The sequence below is a fragment of the Aptenodytes patagonicus genome, chromosome 3 (genome assembly GCF_965638725.1).
Source record: "Aptenodytes patagonicus chromosome 3, bAptPat1.pri.cur, whole genome shotgun sequence".
Lineage (NCBI taxonomy): Eukaryota > Metazoa > Chordata > Aves > Sphenisciformes > Spheniscidae > Aptenodytes > Aptenodytes patagonicus.
Genome location: NC_134951.1, coordinates 21438850 through 21463567, shown reverse-complemented (window position 1 = coordinate 21463567; position 24718 = coordinate 21438850). Strand labels below are relative to the sequence as shown.

General features: G+C 36.6%; 1 protein-coding gene across 3 annotated transcripts in view; it reads right to left on the bottom strand.

Moving 5' to 3' along the window:
* EIPR1 (EARP complex and GARP complex interacting protein 1) overlaps positions 1-24718 on the bottom strand; it is a 101947-nt gene that overhangs the window by 23338 nt on the left and 53891 nt on the right. For 2 of the 3 annotated variants that reach the window (XM_076332837.1, XM_076332838.1), the window contains one exon: positions 10489-10588. In XM_076332837.1, the coding sequence (XP_076188952.1) occupies positions 10489-10588 (100 nt within the window). Of the gene's footprint in view, positions 1-10488; positions 10589-24531; positions 24682-24718 lie in introns of those variants that run through there. The other variant, XM_076332839.1, reaches the window with a different exon arrangement.

Here is a 24718-nt window from a genome sequence, read left to right as displayed (position 1 = left end):
TGCTTAAATCTATTTGTGTATGATACCAATACCCATTTCTGTATTTTGCTAACTTTTTACTATTACAGTTCCACCAAGAATATCCTATTTATTTAGCATTCAGATTGACAATCTAGAAATTACAACTCTTCCACCACTGAAGTCTATGCTACCTAAGATGTGTTGTCTTCCAAAAATTTTTCAGGGTTTTTTTTTGTTTGTTTTTTTGGTTGGTTTTTTTTTTTTTTTTTTTTAAGGAATGTAGAATTCCCAGCATGCAAGGTTACCTATTGCTCGTGTTGAGTAATATAACACTCTGGCCAAACCTACTCCTCTAGCACCATTCTTCCTCAAGTAGAAATACCACCTGAAAGCCTTTCTACAACTTGCAGGTTATTAATATAAGGAAAAATACTGCATAGGACACTGGACACAGGATAATAAACTGCACTGTTTATTTTTTGACACATACTAGATTCCAGGCACAAGAGAATATGCAGAGCTTGAGTGGGTCATTTCAAAAATTAAACTAAGTTTCTTTAGTAAGCAGTCTTGGCCAAACAAAGCTCAGACCGGGGGGAGAGAAGAGAAGCAAATGTTAACACTGACAGTAAGAGAGTACCAACAAAAAGAGTATCTCTTATCAGGTATTTCCCAAATCTGTTCTTGAGACAGACAGCATCACATATCCAAAATAAGACTCGGGGCAGAAGGTCTTTGTCAGCAGTAGACAATACTTTCTCCAGCATTCCAGCCATTTTTTTTTTTTTTTTTTAAGTCATTATTTCAACTTTTATCATGTAAACTATTATAAAAAGATCAAAATTTTCTTTTCAGCCAGAAGTTTAGGGGTGAGGCCAGCACATGCATCCTGCGCTATTTCTTAACAACACGTATGAAAAAAACACATACATGTTAAGATTGGCTAAATCATCCTTGTCTTCCCAAGCAATTCTTAAGTACCTGCAGGAATTAAATTGCATCTTTCCTCATATGGATGTCCAGCTATGTATACAGCCAAGTTCCTAATCAGCTCATGATAGACTTCTGTTAATAAAATGAAATCCCAGAAGTTACTGAATAACTTTTTGTTCAATGTTCTTTTGCATGTCTTCTATGAGCCTGAAAGGAACTGCATGGATTTAAAGAACAGCTAAGAGGTAAGGGAGGGAAATGCTCATACATAAGAAGGAATCCTTATGTAACAGAAGGAAGTCTGCAAGTCTCCTTCCCGGAAATCCAAGAAACGAGCTTAAAGGAAACAAAGCTGCTAGTTCAGAATCACAAATGCAGGTTCAAAAAAACCTCAGCTTTAGTTTTAATTCATACCTAAATATACGGACAGGCAGGCAAGCTTTTTTTTTATCCTGAACTCTTCCCTCCACTTCTTTAAAGGCAGAAAAGTTGACTACAGAAGGAAAGGAAAACACAACAAAGGGATATTTTAAGACACTAATCTCACATGAGGATTTGGATTTGTGCTGCCCAGAAGATGAAGACATGCAGCTCTGAGGGCCTCACTGGATACTGAAGGAAAACAATTCATGGCAGTATTTTATGAACACAGAACATGACTTACAGTAAGGAAGGGGGGGGGGGGGGGGGGGGGGAAGGAAGCAAGTAAGATCCAATGTCTACTTTTAGACAACAGAATTAGCTATTGTTTTAGACAACAGAATTAGCTATGTTTCTTGCATTGTGCAAGGATCACACATTGACTTTAGAAAAAGTCTGGACAAAATGAAATCTTGAACAGTGTAAAATGGTTATCAGAATATGGATGGATTTAACACTGTTCATAAGCCCTTAAGTGGATTAGTGCCTAAAGCTGGTGACATAAGAACAATAATAAAAGGGTAGTATGTTGTTATACTATAATTGCATGAGAGCAATGATTTGAAATAAAAATGAAAGTTTCTGAAAAAAATTAAGCAATGCAATATGATCGGAATAGAAATGTATATGTTATCCTCAGTGAAGGAAGGGGTTTTACAAAAGCAAAGTATCTGAATATGAAAAAGCCTATCCTAGCTTTGAAGGACTGATTTCTGTGTATTCAAATGAAAACATCAATTACTCCAACTTATTTTTATCAAAACATCAGTAAGGACTGAGATGCCTCTTTTTCTGCTTCAAATATTGATCTCATAAGGACTGATTTGGAAAGAGGAAAGGATAGGCAGTATCCTTAAACCCCCAAACCCAAGATGTATTAACCTCTAGAGGGTACAGAAATTATCTAGAAAAATCACAAGCAGCATGGAGGCAGTGAATCAATTGTTCATACTCTCTTCCAAAAAGAGAGCTATGGGCCATCAAATGAAGCCTGTAAAAGTCAGATTCAACAGTAAACAAAAGTAAGTGGTTCTCCACCCAGTGGACTCCTTGACAAAAGACACTTGAATGAATAAAGCTTACTTACGTCCAAGAACAGAATAGGAAAGTACTTGGAAGAAAGATCTATTGAGGGTTACACTAATTAGACAAACCCAATCAGGCTCAGAAAAATCCTTGGACTGAAAAGAGTAGAAGACTGTCTGAGTGTTAAGGGCTAAGTATCCAATGCATTTGCTCCACTGAACTTTTCCTTGGACTCTGCTATGGCCATTGTTTCAAGCAGAATACTGGGGCTGGATGGACTCGGGTATGGATCAGCGTAACCATTCTTAGAACTGAGCAGCGTGAAGCAGACAAATGGCAGAATTTATCAACTTTTCTACTGACAGCGGCTGAGGGGGCTGTAATTTTCTTATCTCACAACATACTATGAAAAACAACGCGAGAAGACCAGTTCTAAAGTTCTATAAACTTCTGGATGAAATGGTAACTGGAAACATGTAGTGCTGTTCCCTCACTACACTACATTCACCTAATAAATAAGTTTTTCTATGCATAACTTGGTTGGTTTGTTGGGGCTTTTTCTGTTAGGTAGAATAACTAAAAATTAATAATTATGTCATGCATTTGGAAGTTCAGTTGTTTCCCTCAAACAGACTTTGACACAAAGCATTAGAAAACATCCCCCAAGAACAAAATATTTAGAAAATAGAGAATGTTCTAATGCTCTAATTTGATTAATTTCTGGATAACAAAAAAAAGTACCAAATTAAAGTAAATGCTATATTTCTTAGTACGTATAAATGGTTACCAGTGACACTCAAGCTATGTTCTTATAAGAAAATAAAGGCTAGCATAAAAATGTTAAAAATATGAAGTTTTCTTTTCTGTTAATTAAAATCAATCTACTTGGTAAAGTGTGTAATATTAGCACACAGATTAGTATCTTAGTTCCAAAATTTTCTCGTTTGAAAAAACAGGATTATCAGTCATTATATAGGGAGAGCAAAAGATGCAAATTTCTATGTAAAGGCTTAACAACTGCAGCAATCTACCAAAAATTTATCAATACATTGATATCCTGCATTTTCTTTAAAGAAATTACTTTGTTTCCTTTCTTAACAAAAATGGCCATTACAATTTGAACTATGTTAAATATATTAAGTGGGTTTTTTTTTTTTAAACACTTAGAAGTTATTTGAAAGATAAAAAACCAGAAATCTTTTACTTGATAAATGAGAAAACATGCCTTTTGACTTCTGAATGCCTTTTTTTTTTTTAAATAAATGTGTATTTAATAACTTCAGTTTTCTTACCCCTACAGCAGCAGCTGTGTTTTAAACAGAATAAATCACAAAAAAACACAAAAAAGTGAACACTAAGGAACTCTCACATCTTACCCGAAAGGTTGTAAGACTAAAAATCTGACGGATGTTCAAGTGCATTCTAGACAAGACCACTAAAGAAGCCATTATTCCAGTCATGAAATATTCATAGGTTTATGCAGCACATGTTTATTTGATCATGACTGCCTCCTCAGTGAAGACGGGGTAGTGAAGACATCTTAAACAATTAAGTCCATAAATATTTAGAATTTCTAAAGAGTATCAACTGAAAGAAGTTAACTCATGGTAGCGATTACTAAACTCATTGAGATAAATCATACACAATGTTATTTTTTTTGCTTTTTAACCATGCCCTCATCAACTGGAAATGGGCCACAAATCTGTGCATGCTGGAGGTTGTGTGGGATCTCAAGACAGCCTCAAGGAGATGTCCTTGTAATAAACCACAGTAACAAAGCTATTGAAAGACTATTTTGAGATCCACATTAAGAAGGGATGAGCGTTGTTCTGGCTTGTTATTGACAGAAACAGAAATATTGATGAAGACTTTAAATTCATTGAGTTCAATTCCTCCCATTGCAGGCAACCACACCATGTAGTCCTTTCATTTCTGTTCTTTTCTCTTGAACCATCTTAAAATAATTTGCTTTTTCAAACAGCCTCATCATACTGGCAGCTCAGAGTAATTATCAGAATAGCTAAGTAACAGAATCTACATATTTTTAAGTGCTGAGTTTCTATCTCACAGCAAGAAAATATTTTTATTCCTTAAATACAAAAGTTTTCTGCTTTATACTATAAAAATTAAGCTAAACACCAAGAGCAGCTAGTTCATCCTCTGAAATATATTGTTACTCCTATACACTGATGATGCATTCCAAGTTTCTGTCATCAGCAATTTCCATCATTTCACTCCTACTTCTATGCAATCATTAAGGAGACCATTAAACAAAATCGATCCCAACACCAACTCTTTAAGAACTGGTCTTCTATCCTCTTTCTGATTCAGTGATTTCTCTTTCCTTTTTCTTCAGACAGTTTTTTTGTCCTCCTTTAATTAATCTATGTTTATTCTAGTTGCAGTAATTATGGGGCATTCTACAAAGTTCTCCACTAAAGTCCACAGTGTATTTCCTGCCGTGAGGAACAGCAGCCATCTTGCCAAGAAAGCATCTCATGCTTATTCCTAACATCCTCCTATATTTGGATACATTTCTTTTATCCAGATAGACTGTGAAATCTTCCCTACAAGATCTTCCTTCTTGCCTGGAATGCCACTGCCAGATATTTTCTGTTCTTCTGAATTAAGGTCACCTATAGGTTAAATGCTGCTAAAGAATCCAGAAGGGACAAGAAATCTAAAAGGAATCTAATCATTTGGATAAAAATTACCAGAACCACACCTCTACCCCTCCCCTTTTGTGAAAACATAAGGCAAACAGAAAAATAATCTGTATTTTAACATCTCCATTTCATTCTGTTGCACTCATCTGCCATTCCAACTGCATTTACCTAACGAAGAGTTCTGGTGATTCGGTGACATCTGACCTAAAGTCTGTATACAGAAATATTAACTGTCACCTTTTCAGCAGAATCTACCCAGACCTTGTGGATTGGTTGGGCTTCTCTTGGGTTCAGCTAATGATTATAAATGGCAAAGAATAGCTAATTTAATTGCAAAAGGTAATGATGCAGTGAGCATAAGATTAGTTTCACCCAGAAGGTAATGTCCTCAAAACAGTAATAAAGGAAGTGATCAAAAGGACAGGCGAAGCTTGTCTTAATGCAAATGCAGGCAAATATTCCTGTATTCAATACCATAATGAAGAAACAAGTTAGCAAAAAATGTTGACGGGGGAAAAAAAAAAACCCAACAAACCCACAGAACTGTATATTAAGTTATGGCTTGTAAATGTTTCCTATGACAGGTTGACCAGATAATTCAGAGAATGAACACACCAGTAATTTATTACACAGAAGCTCTGAAAATATCAGGAACCCTAAAATTCTTCAGGCTGGTTCTAATTAAACAATGCAACTTGTAACTCCCAGGCAGATAGAGGAGATGCACCCAATAAAAGACTCTAATATTTTGATCAGTGTAGGTAAGTAGAAATTTTGGCCTATGCAAAATTTTAAAGAAATATATTTTCAGTTTTCACCAATATTGCACCTGAGTTTTAGATAAACTTTTTCACAAACATGAAAAGTTCATAAAGAGTAGCATTGGGTTTACCTCTTGCCATTAAAATTAACATTGTCTATAATGCATACGTATCCAAAAAGGAAGCAACTGAAACGTGTTCTTAAAATGGGAAAACCAGTAGTGCACCAGTGTAATGATACAGATAAAGTAGGATCTGGCCCACTGTTAGTTAATGATGATGATGATGTCATTCAACTTGAACACCATAATGTTTTTGACAAAAAGGGAAAAAATTCAAACACACTTACATTTTTATTATCTTAATCCTAGGTTATTGATTTATTCAGCTAAAATAAAGTAACACACACACACACGGTTATTTCACTTATAAGTCCATAGCAAGGGGAATATTTTGTAAAGACTTCTTCCCCTCAACAGTCCCTACAGATTATAAAAAGTTTACTAGCTACTTACTGCTTTGTCACCATCTGCTAGAACCAAACAGCATGTTAGGTGATAAGATGTCAGGTGGCTAAGACATGCCAAAAATGGACAACCTTTTATCTTAATGAACAATAAACACAATGTTTCTTATCATTTAAATAATCTCCTTGTGTATCTGCATATAAAGCAAATGTGGATATCCTGGCAAGAATTTTCTACATAGCACCAACGGTCGCCTTGTATAATCAGCTATAACCTCCAAAGGAACTATGAACGGTTTCCATGGTGTCTCTTCAGAAAACCTTCCTTTTTTTTTTTTTTTAAATACATGCCCCCTTTTTAATGCTGGTGAGAGTTGATTTTTTTGCTGTAGCCTGTCCTGTACCTGTTTTCAAGGCCAAAAAAGCTCTTTTTATTAATCTCCCAGAAAAGTGTGTTTTTACACTCTGACCAAAAAGCATTAAAATACAAATCATGTGCTTCTTAGGGTTATGACATATTTTGCATTCAACAATCCCTTATAAACCGGACATACACACAAAGAAATCACTATTTCACCAACAGCTTATTGGCCTGCAAACACTCCTTGTACATGGTGATAACAAATGGAAAACGTATTTATTGCTACCTACCCTACCAATGCTATCTGTCTTCTAACCAACTTGTTCTCACAGATTTCTCTCTCGCATTCTAAATACTACAGCAGCAAAGGATGGGGTGGAGTGTTACATTTCTTATTTTTCCTCATTGCTCCCTGCAACTGTCAGTCTTACATAATTTTTTGTAAATATAAAATTGCTACAGAATAACAGTTACTGTTTTTTAGCCTTCTACGGATTCTAACAGGGAGTTAATCCCTTAGGAAGGAAGTAATCGTCAAAGATTTCAGAAATAAACACCAGTTGATTCTAGGCCTGAAAAAGCCTATGATACTGGACTTTAAGTTGTCATCATTTTAATTACTAGAAAGTCTATGGTAGGCATTTAAAGAGATGTTCATGCTTTCCTCAGAGTCTTGTTCAGCTGGACTCTGGTTAACTCAGGAGCCCACAGACATGTTTGAGATAGATTTGTTGCAGACAAAAATTCAATGGGAATGCAACAATACTAGTCACCTTAGAAGAGATTCACCTGGCTTAAGATTTAGATGCCTGGAGATATGTTTTCTGAGAGTCAAGTTTCCATGGACTTTCACTGTTAAACTTGACTTTAAAAGTGGTCACTGACTCAGCGATGGAGCAAGTATCGTCTAAGAGTAACTCAAAATTGCTGGGGCAGAAGACTGATAACGGTAAACAGTTATTTCCAGGTAAAATTTTAATCACAAGCAATTCTAATTTGCAGTGCACTCACATGAGATACTAGATTATTTTAGACAGAAATCCAGAGAATCAGTCAAATTCTACATCAGGTCTCTTGAGAGCCTGACTGTAAAATCTGAACAACACTCCTAACTTCTACAAACTAAGGCTTTTAACAGACATTTCAAAATGCTCCTATCTGAAGATGCCACTCAAGGGTTGATATATCTACTTTCATAGTCTTAGCTTCATTAGATGAAGCAGGTTTTTTGATGCAGAATTTCACTTTTGGTTTTTCTTGTTTCCTTTTATCAAATATAAGCGTATAACAAATGTCACAGGTTAAATCCTTAGTTCCTTTATCACTTACTTTGCCTTCTGGAGTCCTTATTTTGCCATTAATATTTGATGCAGTGCAGGCATATTTTAAAAGTAACAGAATAAAAGATATTCTAGGTAAGGAACACTAATTGAAATACTGAAGGGATCAGGAAGCTGAATATTGCTTTGAGGACAGAAATACTGATTTCCAGAATCATGCTGAAATTACATAGTTTGGTGAAGAGTCTAGTCCTCTCCAAAATTATGCAGATCCTAATTCTAGCAATGGAAGGAAAAGAAAATGGAAATCATAGTTACATTCACAAATATTTGTGTGAGGAGGCTAGTTTTGAGGAAAGGAATAGTAAAAGGAAGACACAACATGCAAAATTTTAGTAAATAAATCCCAAGTAAAATAAAATGAGAAAAAAAAATAAATAATTTGGCATTCATTACAAGATTCCCACACATACTTATAGAGAGACTGGTGTCGTGGTTTAATCTCAGTCGGCAACTGAGCACCACGCAGCCGCTCACTCACTCCCCCCCCGGTGGGATGGGGGAGAGAATCAGAAGGGTAAAAGTGAGAAAAACTCGTGGGTTGAGATAAAGACAGTTTAATAGGTAAAGCAAAAGCCACACACGCAAGCAAAGCAAAACAAGGAATTCATTCACTACTTCCCATCGGCAGGCAGGTGTTCAGCCATCCCCAGGAAAGCAGGGCTCCATCACGCGTAACGGTTACTTGGGAAGACAAACGCCATCACTCCAAACGTCCCCCCCTTCCTTCTTCTTCCCCCAGCTTTATATACTGAGCATGACGTCACATGGTATGGAATATCCCTTTGGCCACTTTGGGTCAGCTGTCCTGGCTGTGCCCCCTCCCAGCTTCTTCTGCACCTCCAGCCTTCTCAGTCGGTAGAGCATGGGAAGCTGAAAAGTCCTTGGCTAGTGTAAACACTATCTAGCAACAACTAAAACATCGGTGTGTTACCAACATTGTTCTCACCCTAAATCCAAAACACAGCACTGTACCAGCTACTAGGAAGGAAATTAACTCTATCCCTGCCGAAACCAGGACAACTGGTAACAGACTAGACAGCATCCCAACGGAAATCATATTTTAGAGAGATTAGGATTAGGAAGAAATTTGAGACAGTTATGAGAAAGTGGTTGGGACAGTGAAAAAACTCATTAACATTCAAAAGAACTTTAGTAAGAGAGGACAGAGCTACCCAAAGAGAGAAAGGGAAAATGCTAAGTAGTCTAGCAGTCCCAGCACTTCAAAGAGACATGAAGAGCTATAGCATGGAAGCAGCACCACCCCCAAAAGTAGTTTTTCAACAGGTTTAAAGAAGGCGTTCCAAAAAAAGTCTGTGTGTTATGCAGGCATTAGAAAAGAAATACTGACTAACGTAGGAGTAATGCAAATCCCGTGGATACAATGCTACAGACAAGCTCCTGGAGGCTAGCCTTCAGAAACTCCCAACATCAATTTGATAAAAACAAACACTACTTTGAAGAAGCCTTAGAAGGTAATGTAACACTGACTGAAGCTCCAGGTGAAAAAAAAGCTGAAGTTTCCTCATATAGTGAAGGAACCCAAAGGGCTTAATTATGAACATAAAGGATTAAACTATAGTACATCATGTTGATACTATGCAAAATCTAGCAAAATAACAACTCAAGACTTCATCTATTTGCACAGTCAGATGGTACAACAGGGAAGAGTTTATGGACACAATGTCTTGACTCTTTAAGCAACTGTCAGTTGAAAAATCTGATTCTGTAGCATCCAAGAAAAGAAACTAACCCTGAACAACTCAAACTGAGGAGTTAATTCAAGAAGTGACAACAGATCAACTGAATAATAATGTCCTTGACATAATCAGTTTCCATTTTTAAGGATAGACACTGACCTAAATTACTCTATATAGAAACATTCAAAGTTTTCTATATACAATCTATGTCATTATAGATAAATAAACAGACCTTTTTGTTTATCTATAAGAGGTGGCATAATCAGACAGAAATCGATGCCAATGACACCTTTTTATATATGTTCCTGAATAAGATGGTTTTAACAATGAGTGAAATAATCTGAATAGACAGTATGTTACTAGATTAAATGAATACTGAGAACTCAAAGCAGTGCACAGTAAATAAAGACATTTATATTATGCTTAGACATACAAGGGTTGTAAATTAAATAGAGGGCTGCATGGTATTAACCAACATGAATTAATATACTATTATCTGAATTCAATAACCTTTGGCTTTACCGATCACCAATTTTTCTCTTGTACACATTTATCAAATTAGCATTGCTTTATTTTAGATTATTCACAGTAGGAAAGTAAGGGCAACTCTAGAAAAAGGAAAATATTTAACCACTAGCAACAGATACAAAAATACCAAGTTGCCTACTCTTAAACACTCACATTCAAGACAACTGATAGAGTGTTCATTTCCCCCACCCATATTAAAGGCAACAAGATATTTCTGAGTATTTAAAAGATTAGCAAATTCTAGACTAGGGAATGTTGTTGTTAGTACTATATTCAAGTATATCATGATTCGTTTAAAAAAAAAAAAAAAAACCAAACAATCTTACCACAGCTTTGGCTGAACTTTCCTGCAAATCCCACAATAATATGTTATTATCAGCCAGTGAAATAATCTTTTTACCGTCTCCCATTGGTTCCCACATGACACTGTAAAACAGAAAAGAAAAAACCAACCTAGCATTAAAACCAATCAGAATTTGCACTAGAAAGCCATTTTAACTCTGTGGATCCAATATATTCCAAAACATATTAAACAATATACCTTATGATTTCCTTCAGCTGAAATCCGTCCCATATTGTAAGCGCAAAATCTGCTATTAACTAGCAATCTAGCAATTTTTACACATACTAGATGAACATTATTGCAACATTAGTTACTTAAAAGCTATATGATACCAAACTTCAGCTTACTTATGGAATCTTTTAGTCAGTGCTAATGTACACATCCTTTTTTTTTTTTTGAGTGCCCTTTGACATCCTGTCCAAATCTGTCAGAAAAAGGAATGCCATCCAGCTTCCCTAGATTCTAGCCTAACTGTAAAAATAGAGCTTCTCTAAATCCTTACTCCATTTGTCGTCCATTCTGCATATTGACTCATACAGCGATCATGCAAAACAAACAGCGATTATGTCATTGTAGCAGTCATTCTGCATACTGCATACATACAGAAAAAAAAGAGACCTTGACATACGCTCACTTTCGAGTGCTTTAGCTTGAAACCTCGAAGTTCTTCATATGTAACATTGTGCATCCTTTTTGAAGATGCACCAAAAATCATAAGCCTCAGAGCTTTGATACAAACTTCTTCCAGTTCAGCAGCTGTCATCATGACTCAATCAACATATACTTTTTACCTGTGATTCACCAGTTTCATCCTATACATGAAGGAATGCAAGAAATCAGTCCTCATCTCTAGTTCTGCCTATGAGAAGCAGCATATCCAAGCCAGTCAGTATGGGCAGCACAGCTAAGTATATGCACTATAACCCTAATAAATTTGCTGGAGATAACAGTAAGGTTAAAAGAATAACACTTATCATTTGAGGAGCATAGGCTTCCATATCCAACACTTTTAAAAGAAAGTTGTGCAACCTCCCAGTCATCTTATAGTGACAATATAGCTGAAGGCAGAGATCACAACTTCAGTATCAATAGCTACATGGAGAAACTTCTTCCCATCTCTAGACAAAAACTTATGTTATTCAAAGGCATTTGATATGCTGTTCTCATCCTCAGTGCATACATGAAGTAGTACCTCTTGAGGTTTGTCAAGAGTCCATCACTAGAGGCAAGTTTTCTAGTCTGTTTAGCTTTTTGCATTAATCAATTCAGTATCTGAATTGAAGAGATAAAAGAAAGTTGCATGAGTAGATGCAGCCTTGGGCAGGTGAGCCCAACATTAGGCAGCCACTAGCTACCTTCCTAACTCAGTGCTGCACACTATGCATGCTCCTATTTTATCCCCAATTTTGCATTACTCCCACCTTCCTAAGACAGCAGGTATGACCTGGCTGGCCCCAGATCTAAGCCACAGAACTCAATCTAATCTCATGGCATAAAACAGAAGGAAAAGAAAATAGGAAGTTGCAGGTAACAGAAAGAAGCGACACAGTGTCATTTTTTCACACCATAAGTGAAACAACCTCAGTTATTCTCAGCTGATACCTTCCCCTCAAAATCCTCTTCCTTCTTCCATGAACAGTTTCATTGCTTTTTACTCTGCACTTTTAGTAAAACAAGCATTAGATATACAGGCCAATGACTGCACCTGTTTGCTGTTATAGAGAAGCCAGACTATGCAGAAAAAATAGAACTATGCCAAAAAAGAAAATTAACACCAAGTAGACAAAAAAGCTGGAGCTTTAACTAAAAAGGTGTGTTGGCAGACTCCTCAACCACTGAACTTTTCGCTAAGGCAACAGGGCAGATCAAAGAAAGGACTAGCTTCTGCATCTATCTTCTGCTGGAACCATGACCTGCACCTTTATTGTGTTGTCAATCCATGGAAATTAACTACTTATAAGAGTTCATTTGTAAATTGTCATTAGAACAAAATCACTTCATTTAGCACATTAAGCTACCATCATGTTTTTAAATGTGTTTTAACAAGGACATGGAACTAGAATGATTCCATGATTTACTTTAAATTTGGCTGTTTTGTCTGTAGTATTGCCAATCTTATTTTCAAAAGTGTTTCTTGTTAAAGTTGTATGGTACAACTTGTAAAAACTTATAAGCAACTGAAAGCGAGTGTTGATAATAAAAATTATGAAGCAGTTTCAATTATATGTTCAACCATCATTTTGCCTATAATAATGAGAAGCAACCGACTGGCATAGGTATTTCAGAATTTCATATAGTTCTGCTGCACAGATACATCAATTAGATCCTTCAAAGAGATGAAAACATTTTATGAACACATATAACAGGATAAAAAAAAAAAATGAATGCCCTATAACCTGCATGTGATCACAACTAACCTTCCAAAATCCAGTTTTCCAAAGTGAAATTAAAAGACATAAGGATCATCACACAACTGAATGGATAACTAAGAAATCTTCAAGTTGATTCCGATCACATTTATTTAAGTCCATCATTTTTCTTACATATTGCTGAAAGTATAACTGGCATTTGGTGTTGACATATTGTCATTGTTTAACCCCAGCCGGCAACTAAGCCCCACACAGCCACTCGCTCACTCCCCCCAGCGGGATGGGGGAGAGAATCAGAAGAGTTAAAGTGAGAAAACTCGAGGGTTGAGATAAAGACAGTTTAATAGGTAAAGCAAAAGCCGCGTATGCAAGCAAAGCAAAACACGGAATTCATTCACCACTTCCCATCGGCAGGCAGGTGTTCAGCCATCTCCAGGAAAGCAGGGCTCCATCACGTGTAACGGTTACTTGGGAAGACAAATGCCATCACTCCGAATGTCCCCCCCTTCCTCCTTCTTCCCCCAGCTTTATATGCTGAGCATGACACCATACGGTATAGGATATCCCTGTGGTCAGCTGGGGTCAGCTGTCCCGGCTGTGTCCCCTCCCAACTTCTTGTGCCCCCCCAGCCTACTCGGTGGTGGGGTGGTGTGAGAAGCAGAAAAGGCCTTGACTTTGCGTAAGCACTGCTCAGCAGTAATGAAAACATCCCTGTATTATCAACATTGTTTTGGTCACAAATCCAAAACGTAGCCCCATGCTAGCTACTATGAAGAAAATTAACTCTATCCCAGCCAAAATCAGCACAGTAGATATATTTTTAATTATAGACAATGAAATGTGATTTGACCAATTAACTCTTAAAGAGTTCTTCCAGCCAGAGATCAATATTCTTTATGCCTGTTGATGTATTTGCCCTTTTCCTGCACTGATCACTGAACTTGCAGTTGTAAAAGCTGGATTGGAAGCACTTTCTTTGATGTTTTCAAAGGTAGGAAGAAATTTCGCATCTTTGAGTGTCACTGAGCTTCAAGGTAAAGAATTTTTATAGCTGAATACAATGTGCTAATTAGAGCCAATTATAACCCAGCTGACATACCTTGGAATGAAAAGGTCTCTCCACATTCATTCTGTCCCTGTGAGATGCCCATTTTCCTTCTATGTAATTTGTCTTTTATGAAAGTTCTTTTTTAAATGGGTGTGGTTGTAGTGATCATTCAGATTTTATAATCTAAACGAAGGTTACTCGAATCACTCTTTGTAACATATTCAGCTGTATTCAGTAGTCATGACTGAATGTTAAACATGAAATACAGTGGAGAAGGGGGGGAAATACTGGTGAGTGAAAAAACTGGCTTTCAAAGATACAGATTTTAGAAAAACTGAAGTTTTCATTTAGAACCATTTTCAGACACAGCAGAGGTAGTGATAATCTTTAAAAAGGAAAACAGAAAAACCAGGCAATACCATTTTCCTGAGTGTGCCAACAGTTGCTGATGCTTACAGTTTTCTGAAACGGACAAGATAATTGTCAAATTCACAGCTGCCACTCAGAAACTGAGTGTCAACTTCATGGCTGCTCTTTAGATAATCTATAAACAGCAGACAAGCAATTATATTTGTTGCCTTTTACCCTATTTTGTTATCATCTGACTCCTGATGCTTCAAATTAGCTTCTACTAGTAGTTTTTGGTAAAAAAATTAAATCCTACAGAGAATGTTTTCGTAGTAAAGAAAAAAGAGAATTTAAAATACTCACTCAAATGCACACATGAAAGGACTCTATTATCTGTGGTTTACACTGAAAAGATAGTTAACACCATCATTTATTAACATACTGAGCATTTACAAATGAACAATTCAAAGTTCTCCATTATAGACTAAATAAGAATAAAGCAACATGCAAACGTTTTCATAGATGTACACTGCAGTCAGCCACAATGTGTTGGACAAAGCAAGCATTAACTACTGCTTCACCATAATTACAGAAGCGACTACCATTTATTTCTGTAAGTGGAAAAATTTTGCTAGACTGAATTCTTACGCACTGCAAAATGGAAAATATACCCAAACATTTGGTAACTCAGCAGAACATCCTGCAACCTCAATGTAGCCCATCAGAAAAATTCATGTGTTATGAACCCAAATGTCCTGCCTTCTTTGCAGTAGAATGATTCAAATTTAAAAGGCAACTCTGCTAATCTGGTGATTAGGACATTATTCTAAGAGTAAGGAGATCAGACTGAGGACAGCCTGGAACCCACAATTCTTACTCCTTATCCAAGTGCTCTACAGAGTGGCCACATTTCTGAATGAAAACAGTTCTGGCTATTTTGTACTGTATTGAAGTCCATGCTGCTGGAAGCACATGTAAGTTATGCTGTCTCAAAATTCTCAGCCACTGAGATATAGTTTGGTGTCCAACTCAAGACACAGTAAAATGAGAACCTAAAAAACCTGAAAGTTAAGAAGAGTTGAATTTATTTTAGGTACTTTTTTGGCTAAAAGGCTGCTGAGAAGAATGAGAAATGAAGTTAAAGATTATTTTGGACAAAGAACCCCAGAGACACTTGGGCTTTATTCTGGCTTTTAAATTATTTTTACATTCAGAAAAGTAACTGTTGTACAAATGAATACAAGAGTATCCCAACAAAGAGGTGACACAGTAAAAGCACTTGACCCTAAAATGTTTTTACTTTTTGTCCTTAAATTATCATACTACAGTGTTGGCAACCTCAAAGTCTTTTTGAAAAAAATCATAAAGCAGAATGCAAAGTAATAAAGGGTCATCCTCAATATTTGTATTTACTTTACTGCATCTCCTTGTCTACTGCTACTGCAATTAAACAAGTTTATAGTGAGAAAAAGAATTGCGATTCTTGCTTTATGGGCCTAATCAATTTCACCACTGAAAAGGTATTTACGTACATATAAACATAACAAAGACAGTCTGAATCCTAGAGGTTCACAATGTAACAGAAAGCACGCTAGTGAATTTGTTACATGAAAAGAAGATATAGGACTCACTGTTTTTGAATAGGAGCTCCTAAATATCCATTTTGTAAAAACAATTATTAAATTCCCGTTGAGCTATTAATGACTTAAAGTGATGACCAACAGGTGAACACCTCCATAGTTAATTAACAATCTCAGACTTCTGTCTGGTTGGCCATGGTCTTACATATTAATAATGCTTAAAACAGCAAAGCAATATCATGCAAATTGATCATACAGACTCTACATATGACTAAACTGACCTAAACTAAAACCCGTCACTGGTAACATTTCAAGTCATGAATCATTATAGATGGGAATCAACATCTCTAGTCTGTAGTTTGACCAACTTACCTACATTCTGTACATAACGCGCAGCACAATAAGAGTAATTACTGATGGATGCAAAGCATGAACAAGCTATGCAACTAAATGGGTGAAACCGTAAGTAACAAGACCTACTTTATAGAAAGGAAGCTGTGACTAACCATTTTCAGACTTAGACATCAGTCAACCATGCTCTACTGTGTTTATTTTTAAAGCAATAAAACACACAAGTTCCATACATGGACAGTTCTTGTAGAGTGTGTGGTGAGAGTTCTTATAAGTGTAACCTACAGTTCTTCAGATTGCAGAAACCTAAGAAATCCTAAATTCCTTCCCATAGACTTGTGGGTGAAGCCAATTCTTTCTTCTGTATTCAAAGAGATAGTCCATATGAAAATTCCACACAGTAAAAACCCCATAGGTAGCACTAATTGGAATCCACGCTACAAAGTAGTTTTGTAGCATGGTCTTATCAAGGTTGTGGAGGTTCATTTAGTATTGGAGACAAGTCCTTACAGTTGATTAACGATATTATGAGGCTAATTTTGCCTGTTTGTTGTCACACATATTTATTCCAGACAGATAAGGAATATTAATTCATCTTTCCAGAAAAAGTTCTGCTTTAAAGGTATACCTTTTATACTAGATTTTTTAGGACACTGCCTTCTCCTCTAAGGTCTGTCTCTTACTAGCATATCCAGCATATTGCTAGATATCCTGGATTTTTGCTCAACTTCATGTTTGTTGGGATAGACTGTTCTTGAGCCTGGAGGAGGTGATCCTTGAACATCAAACAGCTTTCTTGGACCCCTCTTCCCTCTAGGGCCCTATCACATGGGACTTATTCAAGCAGATCCCTGAAGAGGCCAAAGTCTGCTCCCCTGAAGTCAAGGGTTGTGAGCTTGGTTTTTGCCCTGCTCCCTCCTCTCAGGATCCTGAACTCCACCATCTCATGGTCACTGCAGCCAAGGCTGCCTTTGACCTTCCCATCCACAACCAGCTCTTCCTCCTTTGTAAGTATGAGGTCCAACAGAGCATCTCTCCTCATTGGCTCCTCTATCACTCAGGTCACAAAGTTGTTACCGATGCTCTCCAGGAACTCACTGGATTGCTTATGCCCTGCTGTGTTGCCCCTCCAGCAGATACAAGTGTGATTAAAGTCTCCCATGAGGGCCAGGCCCTGCAAATATAACGCTACTTCTAACTATCTGTAGAAGGCCTCACGTGACAAGGAGTCACATGGAAAAGAAGAAGGGTAATGGGTACAAGTTACTCCTGGGGAGATTCTGGCTGGACACAAGATGAAAATTTTTCACAATGAGAACAATCAGCCATTGGAATAATCTCCCCAGGGAAGTGGTGGATTCCCCAACATTGGACACTTTTAAGATTCAGCTGGACAGGGTGCTGGGCCATCTTGTCTAGTCCGTGCATTTGCCAAGAAAGGTTGGACCAGATGATTCTTGAGGTCCCTTCCAACCTCGTATTCCATGAATTCTATGATTCTATGATCTAACTGTTCTTCCTGATGAGGTAGCCTACAGCAGACACCCATTACTGTGTCACCCATAGTGGTCTGCTCTTTAATCCTTACTCACAAGCTCTCATTTGGCTCATCATCCATCTCCAGACAGAGTTCCACGAACTCCAGCAGTGCTCTCGCAGAGAGCACAACTCTCCTCATCATCATCCCAGCCTGTCCTTCCTAAAAAGCCTCAGTACTCTTCTCAGTTTTGTCTGCAGCTATTTTGTCTATCCAACCTGAGTAACTGACAAATGAATTATCACATACACACTACACATTTCCTAGTCTTTTAAGTGCTGTTAAATACAGTTATAACAATATCAGGGTACAAGACCCTGACTTCACCTGTTCTGGTGATTTCCATTAGGCTGGAAGTTACAGCACTGGTTTGGTTTGACCACAGCAGTACTGTTAAAGACTAATGTGTCTTCAGTTTATTAAGATCAAAAATGCACTGTCACGGGATATTTTCATAACATCTCTACTATATAAAAGAGACAGCTTACCAACAGATCTCCCAGTATTTATTTTTTTTTAAATGAAACCTGGGAGGCTGTTTTATTCTCCTTTATTCTCTTTTGGAGGAGAGAGAAGAACTTTTCTAGGCGTGGGTTTAATTAAAAAGGTTATGCATTGCTTCTGACATTCTATGAAACATCAAATACAGTCTAAAGAATACAACAGATTAAGAAAGTTCGTATTTCCTCTAAGTAATTAATATTGGATTATTTACAACAAGAATACTTAAATATTATGGCAGAAACAACCCTTTTAACTTCACTATGTTTCATCCATGCCTTCCCATATTGCTGAAGAGTCTACACTCAAGCCGTCTACATATAGGACAGCTCTTGCAAAAGTTTTGTTAAGTTTCTGTCATATCACAACGATGAATATTTGACAGTAGTATTTTAATTATCCTACTGTTATTGATAGCTGAAATATCTGAAGACTCAATGGCTATTTTAAAACATTTTGGAAGTTCTTTTTCTCTTTTTGCAAGTGTTTTAGAACAAGTCCATGTGAGATATATGTGCTGAGACAGCAGAATGCATTACAGCTGTAGGGTTTTTTTGGTGACATATCCACTGTAACAAAAGGTCTAGAGTATATGCAGTTAAATTACTGTAGGAATGCAGTGTTTTGGCAACATAGTTTATGGTGCCTGTTGAACTCTATACCCCATGCCAGAAAAAGCATTTTACTAAGCATAAAGCTATGTATCTGCTTGGAGGATTTGCAGATACTATTACACAGACAAATCTTTTTAACAGTTTTAAGAACAACTCACTGAGGATCTGAAACCTATTTATTGATATGAAAAAGAATCGATTGACAACATGTTTTGGACAAGAAACATGGCCAAAGAGTCAAATAAGAACTGTTTGAAAAAGCATGTACAGTTTAAAAATCTACATGAGTATTAAAAGTTGTTTTCACCTTCTTTCTTGACACCAACAGGAGAAAAGCTTCAAAGTAAGGAGGAGTAACATTTCACATAAGCAGACACTGATGATAGATTACTGTCACCCAGAGTTAACTACTATATACAATGAACAGCACATGTAGAAGAACAGAACCCCCCCCAGCACATATATGAGCTTCTTAATGAAATTGGGTGGGGCACGGGGAATCTGCGTGTAAAGCTAGGATTCCTTTCCAAAGCAGACGGACAGAAGTCACATAACCTCTATCATTTTACAAAATACTGCTTGCGGAGCAGCTGCTGCCACAGACACCATTTCCATTCTGTTGCTTGAACAGGGCTTAAAAAAACCCCCAAAATTAATATTATGTATATGTGATGTCATGAAAGCAACATATAATTGGCTTGTCTGTCAAAGATCACTAAGGTGGTCAAGCTAGGAACAACTTTTTAGCAGTATGAATGCCTGGCAGGAAAGCACAAAGGGAGCTGTCAGGTAAAAGTCCTACCCAGCCTCTGGAAGCCACACAATGTCAATAGTTTTTTCGATGTACTAATGTAAAGATTAAGGGCTGAAACAAGCTTATTTGTGAAACAGCCGGAGTGGGCAAAAGCAATCTCTGCAGACTCATTTTAGAGGAAGCACATATCTACTTTGGTGGGGGACGACAGAATTTGACTATTTTCATATGGGATTTTTCAAAAGACGGCAACATGGATACAGCATATCCTTGCTAATTTATTGCTGTTCATAACAAACAGGCCATCTGCATGGTTGGATGGGGGGGGGGGGCGGGAACCCAACAAACCAGAATATTCATCTGAGTACATTTCTCCAATGATTTGAAAGATGTGCCTAAGAAGAAAATTATGATTGCCTAGGATCTACATTGATAGTTGAGGAAAATCGCCACTCCTTCTGTTCAAAAGAACAGCTAAACCAAGAATGATAAAGTTTTACACAGACCTGGCACAGATGTACCCCCTAACACCCCTAATCCAGTGACTGTGGATACTGGGGGAATTTGAGGTGAATAGACTCAATTTGAGGCGAATAGTGGTGGGACTCTAGCTAGCGCGGTCTCACTAAATAACCTCTCCATCACCATTGCCTAAGACTGAGCACTGGGCTGGATGGACTGTTTGAGGCTGCAGGGCACCCCTTAAGCTCTCACATACATTTTATCAAATAGATGCATGCACTTACAAATGTACAAGGGTCAATTTTTTCATCCAATAGACATTCAAGACATTTCAAAGCCCTGAATTTTTAACTACTATGTAAGCAAGTATCCGCACTTCATCTGTAATCATCCCAAAATATTGTGCTACGAAAGAATTCTACTCTGAGGAACAAGTATTCTAAATAGTAAATGCTTAATGGGCTTTTGAAGAGCAAACTGGAGTCTGAGACCAAGAAAACAGGGACAACTGTTCAAAGCTAGTTCCTCGTGAACATTTAAAATTCTCCTGCATAACTAATTTTTTTCCACAGTTCTGCAACATCATTTTTTTAACATTTTCCACCAACTTTTTAAGCGATTCAATATAAACTGAAAATAAAACCAGCTGTTATCTATTTAACCTGCAAAATCAATTGGGGCAGACTGCAACCCTATTTTTTTAGTGTTAAGAATAGCTAAAAGTGGCATTATAAATAGGAAAAAAACCCTTTTAAAAATAGCTCACTTTTCTTTCAGTGGGGAAAAATCTCAACTAATTTGGCAGTAAAACTAGGGAATATGATAGCACAGTGAGAACTGAAGCGAAAAACTACTCTCAAGTTGGGAAGAAGTGAAATAGTACTCTACAAATCCATCATTTTTCACTTGTAGAGTAACACAATTTCTGTACTGCTTTCTGTATCGTGACTTACAAATCCAAGGTAAACACAAACAACTGCAAAGACTTCAACAAAACTAATTTTCATTTTAAGCATATGAAAGCTATTGAAATTATCAGATGTGGTCTTAAGTTAACTGAATATACAGAGCACGTTCACATACATGACATACAGCATATTTTTCCCTTAGTATTTGCTCCAACGTCAGATTTTACTTTCATTAAGTTTCCCTCAGCTTTATAAGACTAGAGTCAAATAAATTCTGATCAAAAATTAACATAATAAACTGGGCACATAACACAATGTTTTATTATTTCACTATCCAATTAATGAATCACAATTATTCCCTAGTATATGTGATTACATTAAGTACCTTAAAGTTTTAAACTTGCACAATACTAACCACTCAAAATTACCAAAAACATTCAAGGGAATGAAAAAGAGACATGAGTGTTATAAATTACTCTACCGGTTCTGGACACATTTTATAGGATGATAAAAGGGAAAAATGAGAGAGAAAATGTGAGAAAGAGACAACAAATGGTTGAACATTTGGATTTATATATAATACATGGATTTATTTACCATAAAGGATAATAAAAGATTCAAGAGAGCAAAATCCTGTAAAGAATTCAGGATGTCAGAATTAAGGAAGAAGGGCGAGGGGAGAGAAGTAGAACATAAAATAAAGTTAAAATTTTTACTATTTTAGAAAGGATCAGAATACAAAGGGGAGAGTGGCAGTAATGAAAAGCAGCTGTAAGGTACATTCCCAGTGAAAACACTTGTCATATAGTAAGTTTTTCCAAAAAACTTTCTCTATACTTCATCTTTCTAATATCAGAGGTGGCTAATGGAGAATGTAAATGCGTGGAAGAAACGAGGTGTGGAAAAATTATTCTTAAATGCTGATAATTCCTTTGAATCTGCCTGTAATTAATCAGCTTCACCAATATGTATCTCCTGACAGCTCTGAAATTTTGGGCATTATGTGAAGAAATTGAAAGGCCTATGACACAAACAATTAGGATCAGCTGGGCAGCTGTTACAAAAAAAATCCTAAAACCCCTGGAGTTCAGTTTATGCCTCAAGCCCATGCAGTTGGCACTCCTGATGCTCGCAAAGGAACCTCTATACAAATATCAGAGGGATCTCCTTCCTCACAAATGTATTTCTGGTACTGGGACATATGAAGTGTTAAAATAAGATAAGATTTTCATACCAAAAAAGTTATGACTGCATTTATTACATGCCTTTGCTGTAAAGCATATATAACAATTAATATACCATATATTCAAGACCATATGATCCTCCTAAAAGAAGTGTTACTTTCAGGTTTAAATTCATTTGATATAAAACATTGTTTTGGACTTTTTTTTTTTTTTAAATGAAACACTAAAGCAGAACTTTAACATGTATATCCTGATGCCTAACAGAGGGGTACTATAGAAGAATTAACATTACCAACATCATGACAGGAAACAAAAGTGTTTCCTGAATGCAATGTGGAAGTGTCAGAGCTATTAAAAACACCATTTTCACTTTTGTTTTGAGTTTCAGATTCTCTTACTTCTTGACTTTTTTCCTTGAGACTATGTTTTGGGGTGTGTTTTTATTGGGTTTTTTTTGTTTGTTTGATTTTTTTTTTAAATACTATTTTAAAGGCCAAAAAGAGTAAGTAAAACACTTCTGGACCTCACTTCTGGAATGCACTTACTCACCTGTCTTCAGGGCATCAATTACAAATGTACTTAACTTTCATCAGGTGACTGTGTTCATTAATGCAATGACATGATGAAATTGAAGCAATAATACATTATGTATCGTATCTTATGTATCTTAAATAAAGTAAACTTCCATTCAAGTTGAAAGGACTGTTATAGCAAATTTGTACTTTTGTAGAAAGCAGACCTTAATGAGGTTCCTCCGTACCATGTAATCACACAGCCAAAGAAGAGATGGTACTTGTACCAGTACTCTATTTGGAGACCTTAGATGGAATACCAAATAAAGTAAGTACCTTAAAAAAAAAAAGTCTGTGGGAATGGCTTATATATAGTAACTTTTTCCTTTGTGAATTCAAAGTTCTAGTTTAATATTTTAGTAATAAACATCCCCGAGTTCTTGAAACATCTGCGACTTTTAAAAAAAAGAATATAATTTGTCATCTTTTCCAATTTCTCTTAGATGTGGTAATATCTGCAAGTCCATATTTAGGATTGATTGAGTGGGATACACTAAAAAAAAATTCAACTTCAGCAAGTAGAGAAGCTTAATGAAGTAATCTATCATTATTCTTAACATATTCATCCCTTTCCAACTTTTTTTAGCAGCTGACTATTGTTTTCTATATAAAACATGAATTCTTCATTCCTCACCTTTCAGGCCTCCCACAACTGAGCTCCCACTTTTCTTATCTCTGTAATCTCCATTCATTTTCCCTTTACAGTTGTACCTACATTGCCCATCTAACACTTTCCCCTTATTTATTTTGCTTTTATTTTATTCCGAATTTACTCTATGGACCACTATCCAACTTAGTTCACTTGTTCCCCCTTTCTTTTCAAGCACATAACCTTGCTACTGAGCAGCATCTACCCTATGTTATACCTGTCAAATTTGGAAAGCAAAAAGTAGGATGTTGAGCAGATATAGGCAGGCCTGCTTCCAGCAGATGTCAGGGGAGAAACTCCGGCTTTGCACCTTTACTTCTGACAAAAGAAAAAAGTCCCTGCTGAGTTCCGAATTCAAGATTTCACAGATTACACTTTCTCTCATGGCCTGTAGTATCCTCCTTCTCTGAGGACTATCCTGTCAAGTCTACTATCAAAAAAGTCTGTAGGAAAACTGAGGAAGAAGTAGAACAGTAGGTTACTCTTAAAACATAATTCTTCAGGATTTTAACAGACACATTTTTAGGGATTCCTCCAAGCTGCACTCAGAGGAGTAATCAAATTCTCATTAATTGCTGTCCCATTTCCTTGGCCTCTCCTATGCAGACTGTACCTTGGACTACTTCTTGCAAGATATCCAATGGCAAGTTCCTTTAATTACTGAATCTTAAAACATTGCACAACATGCCTATGGTTATGTATGTGTACAGTGTGTGAATACGTGCATTTATCTACAACATGAATTTATGGAAAAGGCTTTTTTTTTGTTTTTTTTTTAGCCACACAAGTCCCCATGTATCTTGACTTTTTCACTCTGGAATTAATTCACTTGGGAATTTTGCACTTGAAATCTTTGCATTTCGGCTCACATGAGGAACAGTAGGTAGAGGATGGAAAAAAGTCTTAAACCAAACAGAGCAACCAATAGGCCTATTTGTTTGCCTAATTTAAGCATCTGCTTAATTGTCTGAACTCTATGCCATACAAGAGTTTGAGTAAAAATTCTGATGGGTCCCAGATTCAAAGCTTAGAGGCAGTGAACAATCTCAGTAACTGAAAGCAAATAGTTATGCTTAATTTTTAAACACAGTAACTCATGCAATCGAGATAAAATAGAACTGTAGAAAAGCACATTTCTTTTTCACTTGCCTGTAATGTCCTGGAGATCAGATTTTTGTCAAAAGTTTTGTCAAGACTGGAAAATTATTTCAGAAGATCTTGAGCAGGAGGGACACCGTGTTCACACACACGCGAGGAAAGTTTAGGATTTTAGTCACAATCGATTGGAAATGCTCTTTTGGTCTTGATTCACAGAAGAGAACTGGTATTAAATATG